At 42.9% G+C, this 12,726-nt stretch overlaps 1 protein-coding gene across 1 annotated transcript; it reads right to left on the bottom strand.

The window, feature by feature from the left end:
* Nucleotides 1-1,489: 1,489 nt before the first annotated feature.
* On the bottom strand, nt 1,490-12,530 carry LOC142216972 (cytochrome P450 2K1-like). Its single transcript, XM_075285110.1, has 9 exons — nt 12,313-12,530; nt 9,495-9,657; nt 7,918-8,067; nt 7,390-7,550; nt 6,485-6,658; nt 4,632-4,773; nt 3,822-4,009; nt 2,841-2,982; nt 1,490-1,677 (listed from the first exon to the last, which is right to left on the bottom strand). Exons 1-9 carry the CDS (start codon nt 12,505-12,507, stop codon nt 1,490-1,492), a joined length of 1,503 nt encoding a protein of 500 aa, XP_075141211.1. The 5' UTR covers nt 12,508-12,530.
* Nucleotides 12,531-12,726: the final 196 nt, after the last annotated feature.

The following is a 12,726-nucleotide window of genomic DNA, read 5'->3' as shown; positions in this document are numbered from 1 at the left end:
GAGAGAGTAATGCCAGGAGAGACTAATGCCAGGAGAGAGTAATGCCAGGAGAGTCACCAGGTGGTTTCTGACGTTACAACATTTTAAATTTACTGTGGCACACGGGCAGGCAAGCTGCGGGGGAATGTGGGCGCCCTATCCAGGACCCATTGTGTGTGGGCTAAAAGTGTCCGCCCCTACAGGTCCACACAAGGCAGGGGGGGTATGTGACTCGAACAAGCAGGGTTTGGTTTGCCGTTTTGCCTGAAGTTACAGCTGTATTTTATTTTGCTTATTCGGTGCCTGACGTGAAGGTTTATTGATTTTTTTTCTGTTTTTCCAAATAAACCTGTTTGCACCAGATATTGTGTCCCCGTCTCTGACTGGCTGCATCCACACCATCGCTGCTGCCAAGCTACCCTCCCCATGATATGGGCAGTGCACAGTACCACTTCTCTTGTCCTGTATATACAGACACTGCACAGTACCACTTCTCTTCTCCTGTGTATATGGACAGTGCACAGTGCCACTTCTCATGTGTATATATAGACACTGCACAGTACCACTTCTCTTCTCCTGTGTATATGGACAGTGTACCCTGTACGGTGGTCTCTGCCTATTGTTTGGATAGGTCATTAGTATTTCAGCATCTTAAATCCCCTTTACCTGTGAAGTCCCAGATTCTGTATTAGGGGAGTATACGGGGCGTGACTTGTGATCATCAAGACTTTTGTGTCACTGACATACCTCATATAAAGTAAGGTCTTTTTACCAAAACGGTCTGTTGATGTCTCTTTATAGGGCGAACCAGGACAACGAGCGTCATTGTGGAAAAAAAACGGACTTGCCTGAAGATGAAGTTTAATTATTAATAGGATTGTTCTGGGTCATTCTGTACCACCCCGAGGGTAGAGCGGCCGTAATAGGGCATGTCAGGAAAGAAACCAAAGGACTTACTGATCAGATATGAAGGGGTTAAATTCTGTTACTGACCAGTTGGTATAACCCGGCCCCACCCCCACCCCAATGGTATAAATCTATGGGACACTACATCCTATTATCTACAGGAAGAGGCGACCAGAAAAACAGGAAGTGTCAGGATATTATTTGGCTTGGTGGCCAGAGTTAGAACTGCAGGATTTTTAGATTTTTTAGATTCCAAAGAACCTGCAATGTTACCAGTCAAAAAGTTTGGGTAGCTTGGCCAGGGCCAATGGTTAGGACAACTGGAGCATTACGTCTTCTCCCACAGGGCATGAGAAATCTGAAGAATTCAGGTCTGAGCCTACAAGACATATTCTACACCTCAGGGTTCAGGAGCGCAGTGAGGTTTTTATTTTTTTGGTTGCAGATACAATTTATACAACAAAACTAAACTATCAATGCAATGAAGTTCCAATTATTTTTCATCCTAAGAGACGTGAAAATGAAATTCTAAAAAATAAAAAACAAATGAAACTTAAAACTAAAATACTATGCAATGATTGAGTCTCTGAGCGGTCGCAGGTGACTATTCATTCAGCTTGGCACATGTCATGTACGGTGTAGGGACTAATGTGAATCCAATGCCGGGCTGTAGACTTAAATCCTCTCTAGAGACTCCTGGAGGAGGATAGAAGGTAAATGCTTGAAGAAGTCCAGTAAAGAATAAGAAAAGTTCCATCTTGGCCAAACTTTCCCCAGCACAAGCTCTTCTGCCTGGAAGAATGGAAGGAACGAGCAAAGTACAGAAAGCTAAGTTATTATTATTTCCTATGTGAATATATTATTCTTATTATTATATAATATTTACATTTCCCGCAACTTCATCCGCGGCGCCCCCCCACCGGCGCACTCCCTCCTGTGAACAGCTGCCCCCCCACCACGATGCTGTGCAGTATTTGCAGGTGTGGTCCGGCAACCCCCAAGCACCCTCGTGCGTGCGTGTGACCACTGTCCAGTGGTCCTTCATAGTACCGTGGGTCCCTAGACCCATTCCTCACTCTTTGGCCCCTCCCACGTGCCCTCCATTTACCCACCCCGAACCGGGACCCCCTGCTCCATATCCCACTTTGGCCCCCCCCTCTTACCGCTGCCCCCCACTCATGCCACCCATCCCCCTCCTCTCCAAACTGGCCTGCCGTGCACACCCCCATCCCGAGGGCCTCTGTCAACGCCACCCCCCCCCCCCCCCTGCGGCCTAGGTAGCAGAGCAGGAACACCTGGCGCACGCACAACATGTTTGGCAAGCGAGAGTGTGTGTGACCGTACAAAGAGGCTGCATGGTCGCAAGATGCCGGACTGTCCGGCAAACTCGATAGGCAGACTTGTCGTTGGCGACAGTGGGGAAGGCAACTCCTCCACCGCAGTGGTTGAACCGTTGAGTCCCCCGGCGTGCGCGCACTGTCAGCACAGCAGAGGGACTTCTTGCGCCCCTACAGCACAGCCACTCGCTCTGGATGGTCCGGAGCTTGCAGCGGGAGGCATGTGCTACAGCGTGTACAGCGTCCTCAGCGCCGCCCGCACAAAGCCGCGGGCCTATCTGAAAGCGGCTGAAGCAGAGCAGATGACGTCATCTCGGCTCCATTAGCCTTGCAGAATGGCGAATTCGGGGCTTGCGGTGGCGTTGTGTGGGCATTTAGCGGCTTAATAGGTAACCTATGTATCTTTCCAGGTTCCAAGGTATGTATGTTCCAAATTTGAGCCGAATCCCTGCAGCCGTTTTTGCGTGATTGAGGAACAAACCTCCAAACCCACACACTTTCACATTGATAATATTAGTAGGATTTCCGATGTGACCGCAGCCATTCCTTCAGTGTCTCTACATCTGCCTGACAAGTACATTGATTTCTGGAAGTATTTTAGCGTTTCTCGTCACTAACCTGCTGAGAAAGGCATAAACGCATCTTTACGCACAAATTTCCCATCTTCATCCAAGAAGTGATTGGGATTGAATTCATAGGGCGTCTTCCATTGAGTCTTGTCATAGAGGACAGATGTCAGTAATGGAATAACTTCGGTTCCCTATGAACAATAAATCATCAATTATCTTTTTGCTAAAGAAGTTTCTATTTCAAAACATTAAATTATTGGGCGGGGGCCGAGGACCCCACAGAAGTCACTTTCTAATAAATATTGTGCAATAACTTTGTAAATCAGTAACTTTATTGAATTGCTGCCCGTTCTCCTCTGGGCAGGTCGTGCGTGCTCATCCAGCCCCAGTGACATCCTCTATACAGGTCACATGAAAGGTCTCTACTAGAGATGAGCGAATAGTATTCGAAACATAGTTTCAAATGACTCGCTCCCATAGGAATGAATGGGATCGGGTGAACAGAAAGGGGTTAAGCGCTTGCAGCCGGTGCCAGCCACGCGCTGGCCGCTCCTATTCATTCCTATGGAGCGAGGTGTTCGAATACTATTCGCTCATCTCCAGTGTCTCTCCTCTACCATTTGCTGCTCACTCCCTGTTACTAGGGAAGGTCTGTCTTTAGAAACTAACAGGCTTAGAGACAACATAGGAAGTGGAGGGGAAGGTTTAAATCTCTTCACAGCCTCTATATACTTACATATAGATCTGCTCTGCGCTCCTTGCCTGTACACTGCACAGAGAGGAGTCTGCAGCTTCTTGCACCTCACCATGAGTGTAAGGAGAGGGTGTCTACTTCTGAATAGCTGCTGTGTTATTGCTGATGGGATGTTATTCATACACAGCAAGCAGCTTTCCTTATTGTCTTAACTTTATGAACAGAAATACATAGAGCTGACATTGCACCACAATGGGTTTATGTTCCTGCACTGGAATTGTCACGGTTTATTTTGGGACCTCATAAAACCAATGGTGAGATTTTTATGAAACTCACTTTTGGGATGTAATAACCCCGCAAATACACATCGGTCGGAGGCGCATGTGAGAGGTTCAATGGAACAATATTGGCAAACCTCTGTACTTCATGTATCACTGCATCAGTATACGGCATTTTCTTACGGTCCTCCACTGTTGGCAGATGTCCGGGCTTAATATGTGCTTTGATTTCATCATGTACCTTTTCTGTAAAATTAAAAGTTTTGTTGCTTTACAGCATCGACTAGCACCATGGCACCTGCACAAATACAAGACCCTGGTTTGCATACTGACTACTCTTATAGGGGGAATCAGTAAGAGGGGACACGCTACGGGTTCAGCAGGGATTCATAGCAAGGTCAGGCAGGTTATCAGATCATGGCAAAACTCCTGAAAATTGGAAACTATTCGGTTCTGAACCCTGGTTCACATCTGCGCTCGGTAATCCGTTCGGGGAGTCCGCATGGAAACCCCCCGAACGGACGACCGAATGCATTGGCAAGCGGTGAGCAATGAAGGCACATGGACCCCATAGACTATAATCCCTGCACAAGTCATGCAGACAGGAAAGTAGATCATGAAGTAATTTTCTGTCCGCATATTCCATGCAGACAGCACACGGAAAGCACATGGACCCCATTATAGTCTATGGGGTCCGTGTGCTTTCACTGCACACTGCTTGCCAATGCGTTCAGTAGTCCATTTGGGGGGGGTCTCCATGTGGACTCTCCGAACAGATTACCGAATGCAGATGTGAACCGGGCCTTAGGACCACTTAGATGTTGCCTTATGAGAGCTATTAATAGAATAATCATTGATCAACGATTACTCTGAATCTCCGGATACTTCATCATTAGCAGAATTCCCCAGCGGATGGTCGTAGACGTCGTCTCAGTCCCAGCAGCAAAAAGATCCAGAACTGAAGTTATCAAATTTTCTTCATCAAAATAGGTTTTGGTTTTTGTTGACTCCTGAAAACACAGAAAAAGAATATTGCAGAGATTACTCACTACATACTGTATATATATATATATATATATATATATACACACCGGTAAATAGGCCGTCAATAGCTAAACCTTACAAAAGCCCTTTAGAGAAAAATATTACAGGTTATGGACTCCAGATTGTAAGGACACGCTGATCCAGGGTTTTATACTGACTGTCAGATTGGAGTCGGGAAGGAATTTTTTCCCCTGAAATGGGGCAATTGGCAGGAGCCTTGTTGGGTTTTTTTGCCTTCCCCTGGATCAACACTGTAGGGATTGTAGGGTTATAGGTTGGACTTGACGGACTGATGTCACAGAACACAGAAGCCGAACTGACCAGGCAGAGCTACAGAGAACAGAGGAAGAACAAAGGATATTTTCCAAAGGAGTACGTAGACATGGGTGGCACTACTCACACAGAGATATACATCTGCACGGGAGACAAAGAAACGCTAATTGTGGTGGTGCTCTAAGTCAAGAACAAAGTAGCATATGAAAAAATCAATAGAAAAAATTGCTTGGCACTCACCAACAGTAGCGTAAAAAGTTGAAACTTTATTGAAGAATGTCCATACAAAGTTTTAAAAGCGGGAGGAGGCACGCTCAGCAACCGGGCGACAGCTGTTTCGTATACAAAATATACTTTTTCAAGCTCGTGCTTGAAAAAGTATATTTTGTATACGAAACAGCTGTCGCCCGGTTGCTGAGCGTGCCTCCTCCCGCTTTTAAAACTTTGTATGGACATTCTTCAATAAAGTTTCAACTTTTTACGCTACTGTTGGTGAGTGCCAAGCAATTTTTTCTATTGATTAGAACAAAGGATGTAATGAGTCGCAGCCCGGACAGGCTATTGGGGATGTTCAGTTTCTGGAAACAGGGAAGTGGAAAGTCACTGGAAAATCTGAAAATGTTGCAATCTAGTTAATTATATATTTTTGGTACAGTAAGTAATTTCGAATATAGAAGACAGGGGGGGGGTAGATGGAATATATCAGTTTATCCCTTTAAACTAGACAACTAGTTTAACATTGTTTCCTAAATGTTCTTGTATTCACTTCTATGTTGACTTCTTGTTTGGAGTTGGGTAAATGATTAAAGTGAAGTGTAACATATTGAAATAAATCTATTTGATACTTTTTGAGAACAAACATTCACCAACAGATATAGAGTATGGAGTAATAAAGTACAGGTTGGGATGGCTGTAATAGTTGTAAGAAGGGTTTATTGATTGAGTCCACGACTTACCACGTTTGGAGAGAGGCCAAGACTGATGAAGGAGTGAATACCAAGAGAGCCCAGGAACAGGGGGTAAGGCAGAAAGGGTTTCCAGTGTTAGATGTGTAATTCGGCTTCTATCGAGCACCAAAGCTTGTGATCAGTAGACCACCAATGTTTGATCTTATCTAATATAAATGCCAAGGAAGGCCCATCCTCCGACAAGACGTGTTTGGTCAATATTGAGAAAGTGGTTTTAAGTGTTACCAATTGCAAAGTAAGTGGAGGAGGCATCAAACACCAAGATCTCTCTCCTGGATGGCAAATCCAGTTTCGTAATGGGGGGAACCATCTAGAACTTCTATCTACACCATTGGTCTAGTCATATGACTGGTGAGGAATCACTGACTGACAAATTGTGCCAATATGAGGGATGCGACACTCCCGTTAAACTTACAAGGGATAGAAACATATTCACCTGTTCTTGTTTCATAAGAAAGGCATCAATGTATCCGGTGATGTCATTGGCATTGAATTCCGTTCTTCGTTCCTTTATACGTTTTAGGATAAAACTATGGAGGTCCTTTATGTTCTGCTCTACTTTCCTTTGCAGGCCAAGGAGCGATCCGATAACTGGATAATAATTATACAGCTGTGGAGAGTAACAGAATTTCTTCAGATTTAAATGACAATCAATAAAATGGAGTCTTTCGGACGTCGCAGGCAGCAACGTCACTTTTCGATATGGAGGACAAAAGTAGTAAACATGATAATGTCACGGTATTTCAAGTTTCATACTAAAGTACATAGAAACTATGCGGATTGTACTAGTGCAGATAACACACAAGATTTCTGAAACAAATTGTTTTACTAAATAAGCCCCATTAACTTTTGTTTCTTCAACAGCGGCAAATCCATAACAAAATCTGCACAATTGATGGATTTCCTACAATTCTTTGCAGATTTATTGTGGAAATTTTATCACAAAATATTACAAAGCTCCTCAGAGTTCTAGAACTTAAGCGGAACTATAAGAGATGTTACCAAATATTCTTCTTTCCATATATCGATAATTCCGTACATGGCCACCATCAGTAATATCTGAGCCCGATACAACATAGGGCATCTGAACTCCCTATTATGTTTAGATTCAACCCAATGAATATATTCACTAAAACATCACCACTACAGACAAAACGTGGGCGGAGAGAAGACTAACTGGACGTTGCACATTCACATGAATTTAAGGGCACCCTATGGATAGCTATAATCATTGGCTTCTATGTTAGCCCCTTTCTATTAATAAGTGACACCAATAAGCAGACACCCTGACTCTATACTAATGCTGCTGGATACATTGTACAAATCTTAGGCTTTTCTTACCATCACTTTGGGTGTCCCGACCAGTTTAGCATTTTCATCTAACATTCTGATTAATTTTCCAAAGATTGGATCATCGTACTCAAACCTTTTCCCAAAGATAATAGAGCAGATGACATTGGATACCGCGCTGTTCGTTAACATGTGTATATTGAATGGTTTGCCTGGAAGAAAACAGAGAATTAATGGTCAAAAATGAAAGAAAATACATAAAGTGAAAGGTGATTGGTGACCACGGGTAAGACAACGTTACTCAAAAAGTAGCAACCTCCGAGTATGAAACCAATGGTTATTACATCAGGGGTTAGGGGTTTTTTTTATACTTCCCCATCCAGTCCAGTAGAGGGCGTATTGTGCTTGATATAGACACCTGTAAATCTCTATAGCAGATGGGACATGTCTGTGCCTACAAAAACTCAGTTCATGGCCATGATGATGATAAAGTTTAGACTCGGCGAAAGATAGACAGACATGAGTTAGAAGACACAAAGTCTATGAGATATAGGTTTGTTGGTAAATGAGATATCTTACCATTGTGGGATTTAAAACTTTCTATATATGGAATTAATTCATCTTGAATTTTGGATTCCACGCCTTTTTTACCCATTCCCAAATCTCGAAGTGTAGAAAGTACGAACCTCCTCATAGATTTCCATAATTCTCCATTGGAAAAGATTATACCTGAAATGTAGTAAAATGAGGGAAATAGAAGATTATAGCGGAACCTTGGACTGAACAAGACAGGGAGGAGTGGAAGATAAAATGTTTCCATTTCAAAAGATGTTCTTATTCAGTTGTGTGACTGAAAATGTTGATCTGGAAAATGATCTAAAAATAAGAAATCACATAATAATAATATTGGAAAAGATGAAGAAGATAAGGCAAAGAAGGAGGAGGAAGAAGAAGGAGTAAAAAGGAAGATGATGGAAGAAAAAGTGAAGACAAAGGAAAAGCAAACAGAAGATGAGATGAAATAATTGAGGAAAGAAGAGAAGGAAAATAGAATGATACAATGAAGAAGAAGAAGAAGAAGAATGTCAGCGATCAGGATCATGATGGGGAAGGAGGAAAACAAAGTAAAGGAAGACAAGAAGGAAGAAGAGTAAGAAAGAAAAAGGAAGGATAATTAAGATGATGATGGAGAAGAAAGAACTCAGCGCGTGGAGAAGGAAATGATGATGATGATAGAGAAGAAAAAGTACATAAAGGAATAAGAAAGAGAAGGAACATAAAGAAGAAAGGAAGGCAGAAGACTGTACAAGATGATGAAGGTTAAGAAGAAAAAAATAACAGGGAAGGATCTGTAGAAGAAGAAGAAGAAGAAGAAGAAGACAAGGAAAAGGAAGTGGTAGATATGAAAGAAAAGAATGGGAAAGATGAAGGAAAAAGAAAGTTCAGACAGTGACTACTTCTTATGTGAATTCATTGTACAACTTATTGATAAAAATCACTGCAGATATTTAATGTATTCTTCTGACATTACCAACTGGAGGTAAGTTATAGGTCGGGTTGAGTGATCGGGATCGGGAAAGATCGGATTCCGATTTGTGATTGAGCAAATTTCACGATCGGGATCGGCAGGAAAAAAAATCGGAAATCGGATTTTAAAATCGATCCTGAAATCTCAAGATTGGCTGAACCCTCGTTATAGAGACTCTAACACCTCCCCCGAACATACTCCACTGTTACCAGCCTGTTACAGAGCACGTTACAGTGATAAGCATACCCATGTGATGTATGTTACTGGACCAGTTGGTGCACTGGGGGCGGCCTTCTGCTCCCTGATCCACTGCTCTTGCAACTCAGATCGCCACCATCTCATTCATGAGTAAGAGATAATCCTCCCACTGCTGTGACATCACCCGCCATACCTGAGCAATAACAGCAGTGCACCCAGGGCTAATGCCCCGCCTCCTGTGCACTGCCTCATTTACATAAGACGTCAACAAATCTACAAAAGTGACATAAATAAGAAAGACATGATGTCTATCCCTGTCATGTAACTTCCTATTATGGTGGATGTTGTGTATTTAAATATGGCGGCCACTAAGGAGCTGAGTAGCCCCCATGGCTGAAGGGTATTTGCTGTATTATAGCGCCATAAATACCATGTTCATTGGATATCATATCAAAGATCGGAGAACTCTTCCTCTCTCCAAAATCATCTGCCCGGGTGACGAGCGCTTCCTTCACAGCCTTGTAGCCACAAAGTATCACCACTTTCTGGGGGCCAAAGTGTAGAGTAAAGATCTCACCGTATTTCTCTGAAAGCTGCAAAATATAATAAATGTTTATTTCATGTGTTTTTCTATAAAGGCTACATTGTATTGTCAAGACACTAACAAGGAGGAGTGAAGACGTAGAGAGGAAGCCCCAAAGCCAGGAAAGTAGGTAAATCCCTTGTCCGCCATGATGGGTGTGTTTGCTCTTGCACTAAACATTGTGTGATGATAGAACCTTCCTTTTAATAGGTAGGAGAGATATTATGCCTTATATTATTATAGTTATATCTATACATTACTGTATTTATATCTATACATTACTGTATTTATATCTATACATTGCTGTATTTATAGCTATACATTGCTGTATTTATATCTATACATTGCTATATCACCACACAGTGCCCAAGCTACACGTTATATGGTCCCAATTTACATTGACATCAATAGCAACAAACTAACTGGAATGAATAGATGTCGTTACAATATTGTTCATGACCTTGGTTCACACTGTAGATTTACAGTGGCTTTTGGGGATTTTACTATTGATGATCTATCCATAGCAATATCAATCGACTGAATAGAAAGGTTGAAGAGGGATTGGGGTGCCCCCCTCCATTTTTTAACACTGACACACTGCAGTAACTATAGTTGTAACTGTGCCGGGGAGAACTGGGAAGTTCTAGCTGTTAGTTTAGTTGATAATGCTGGATAGACACAAGTCCACCATCTTGATCTAAAACCACCTGAGGAAGACACCGGCTGTCCCATGTTAGGGGAAAAATTCATTCACAGCTCCAAATATGGCGGAATCATATCCTGATACAATATAATAGCGGAATAAATTGATACATCAGTTTCCGTCCAACATTCTAATTCCAGTAACTTCTGATACTTTTACTTTTATGAAATGTATCCAGTCTCCTCTTGAACATCTACAAGTTACTGGCCATCACCCCATCATGTGGCACCCCAAACATGACTCTGGTATAACCTTGTTTCCTCTAGACATAGAGGATGTCCCCTTGTCATGTTACAGCCTTGGTGTAACAAGATTACTACGGAGTTCTCTGTACTGTCCATTTATATATTTGTCCATTGTATTCTACCCCTCCCATCCACATGGAACAATCTTCGTACTCCTGCACTCCCTTTAATTGCCTTGGTCTCCTCCTCTGCATCGGCTGTAGATCAGCTGTCTTTCCGTGGACTGACCACTGATTTGCATAGTAATCATGAGTATATATTCCTATCTTAATCCACCCCTCTCCTCTCCTTCCAGGTTGCTAAAATAAAATTTGCTGTCCATCAATATCCCCATGTCTCCTTCAGCGGCCGTTTTAGCAAGTGCATTAAAATCTAATACATAATTGTAAAACAGTTTCTATGTTCTGTGTCCAGAACTTTACATTTATCCACATTAAAGTTAATTTAGCATTCCCTTGCTCATACATCCAGCCAAACCCTTCTGGAATATTCTACCATTCTCCTCTATGTTGACTACTTTACACCTAACTCTACTGACTGAGCCACAAGCTCTATTCACTTCTATCATTAACTTTGCACAACTTAGTATCCTCAGTACCTATTCATAAACATATTAAAATGACGAGGACCCAATTCTGACCCCTGGTGTTACGGTTACCCCTACTTTAGGGTGGTTTGGTGCTTCTCAGAGATCCTGTGACCCAGACATTAGTCTGTCTCCTCTAACACAACAAAGATTCATAGAAACAGAGATAGAGAGGCTGCAGCTGCATCTCCCTCCTGTCTATCTACTATTCTCTGTAATACTTCAAGGTGATGGGGCAGAGGAGATTTTTGAGCCAGAAGCTGGGAAAAGGGGAAAATTGCACCTTGACCATATAATACATGTACTATTGACCTCCACCATGAAATCTGTCTTAGCTACCTAATCATTAATCCTGTCCAAAACACTGATGTCCCCTCATAGTCACTGATGTCCCCTCAGGGTTAATGATGTCCCCTGATGTCTTCTGATGATCACTGATGGTCAATGATGATCAATGATGATCACTGATGTCCCCTCATGGTCAATGATGTCCCCTCATGGTCACTGATGTCCCCTGATGGTCACTGATGGTCACTGATGTCCCCTGATGATCACTGATGTCCCCTGATGATCAATGATGATCACTAATGTTCCCTGATGTCTCCTGATGATCACTGATGTCCCCTGATGATCACTGATGTCCCCTGATGATCACTGATGGTCAGTGATGATCCCTGATGTCCCCTCATGGTCACTGATGTCCCCTGATGATCACTGATGTCCCCTCATGGTTACTGATGTCCCATGATGATCACTGATGTCCCCTCATGATCCCTGATGTCCCCTGATGTCCCCTGATGATCACTGATGTCCCCTCATGGTTACTGATGTCCCCTCATGATCCCTGATGTCCCCTCATGATCACTGATGTCCCCTGATGATCACTGATGATCACTGATGTCCCCTCATGGCCGCAGTTTCTCCCTATCACATTTTGGCTGTGGCTCACTATGGGGGGGGGGGGGGGGTCCTTAGCCTTAAGAGCCATCACAAGAGAACATGGTTCTATGCATCCCCTGCACGATGGCGTGTCATCAGACTTACTACCATTCATTTACCCCCAACCCAACGCCTATACTCCCAGCTAAACTATGGCGCCCTCTGTGACTAGATGGTAATACAAGATCCTACCTCCATCAGTGTTTTGTAGGGCCTATTCAGGTCTATCTGGTTGAGGTTACCAATAAAAGGGAGTGGGGTAGGTCCTGGAGGCATCTTTGCGGAGCTCTTCTTAGATCCATTTAACCAATAGATGAACAATCCAATGAAAATGGAAAAATATAGTAAAACGTCAACTCTACTCAAAAAGTAGGCAATGAAAGCCATAGTGAAGTCGTGTGAAGAGTCCGCTCTGCTCGTGTGGATGTCGTGATATTTATACACATGGACTTAACACTCCTAAATGTGTTAATCTTTACTAGGGCAGAATTAACCCATAATAAACTGATTGGCCCCCCGCCAAGCAACACAGCCGGCCGCGCTGGCTTCTAATTGTGCAACATTGTTTTTACAGATATTATATTTTACCCCATTTCACCCAAAGCA

This window comes from Leptodactylus fuscus, chromosome 8, assembly GCF_031893055.1.
Source record: "Leptodactylus fuscus isolate aLepFus1 chromosome 8, aLepFus1.hap2, whole genome shotgun sequence".
NCBI lineage: Eukaryota > Metazoa > Chordata > Amphibia > Anura > Leptodactylidae > Leptodactylus > Leptodactylus fuscus.
The sequence above is the reverse complement of the archived record's forward strand: the minus strand, read 5'-3'. Positions and strand labels throughout refer to the sequence as shown.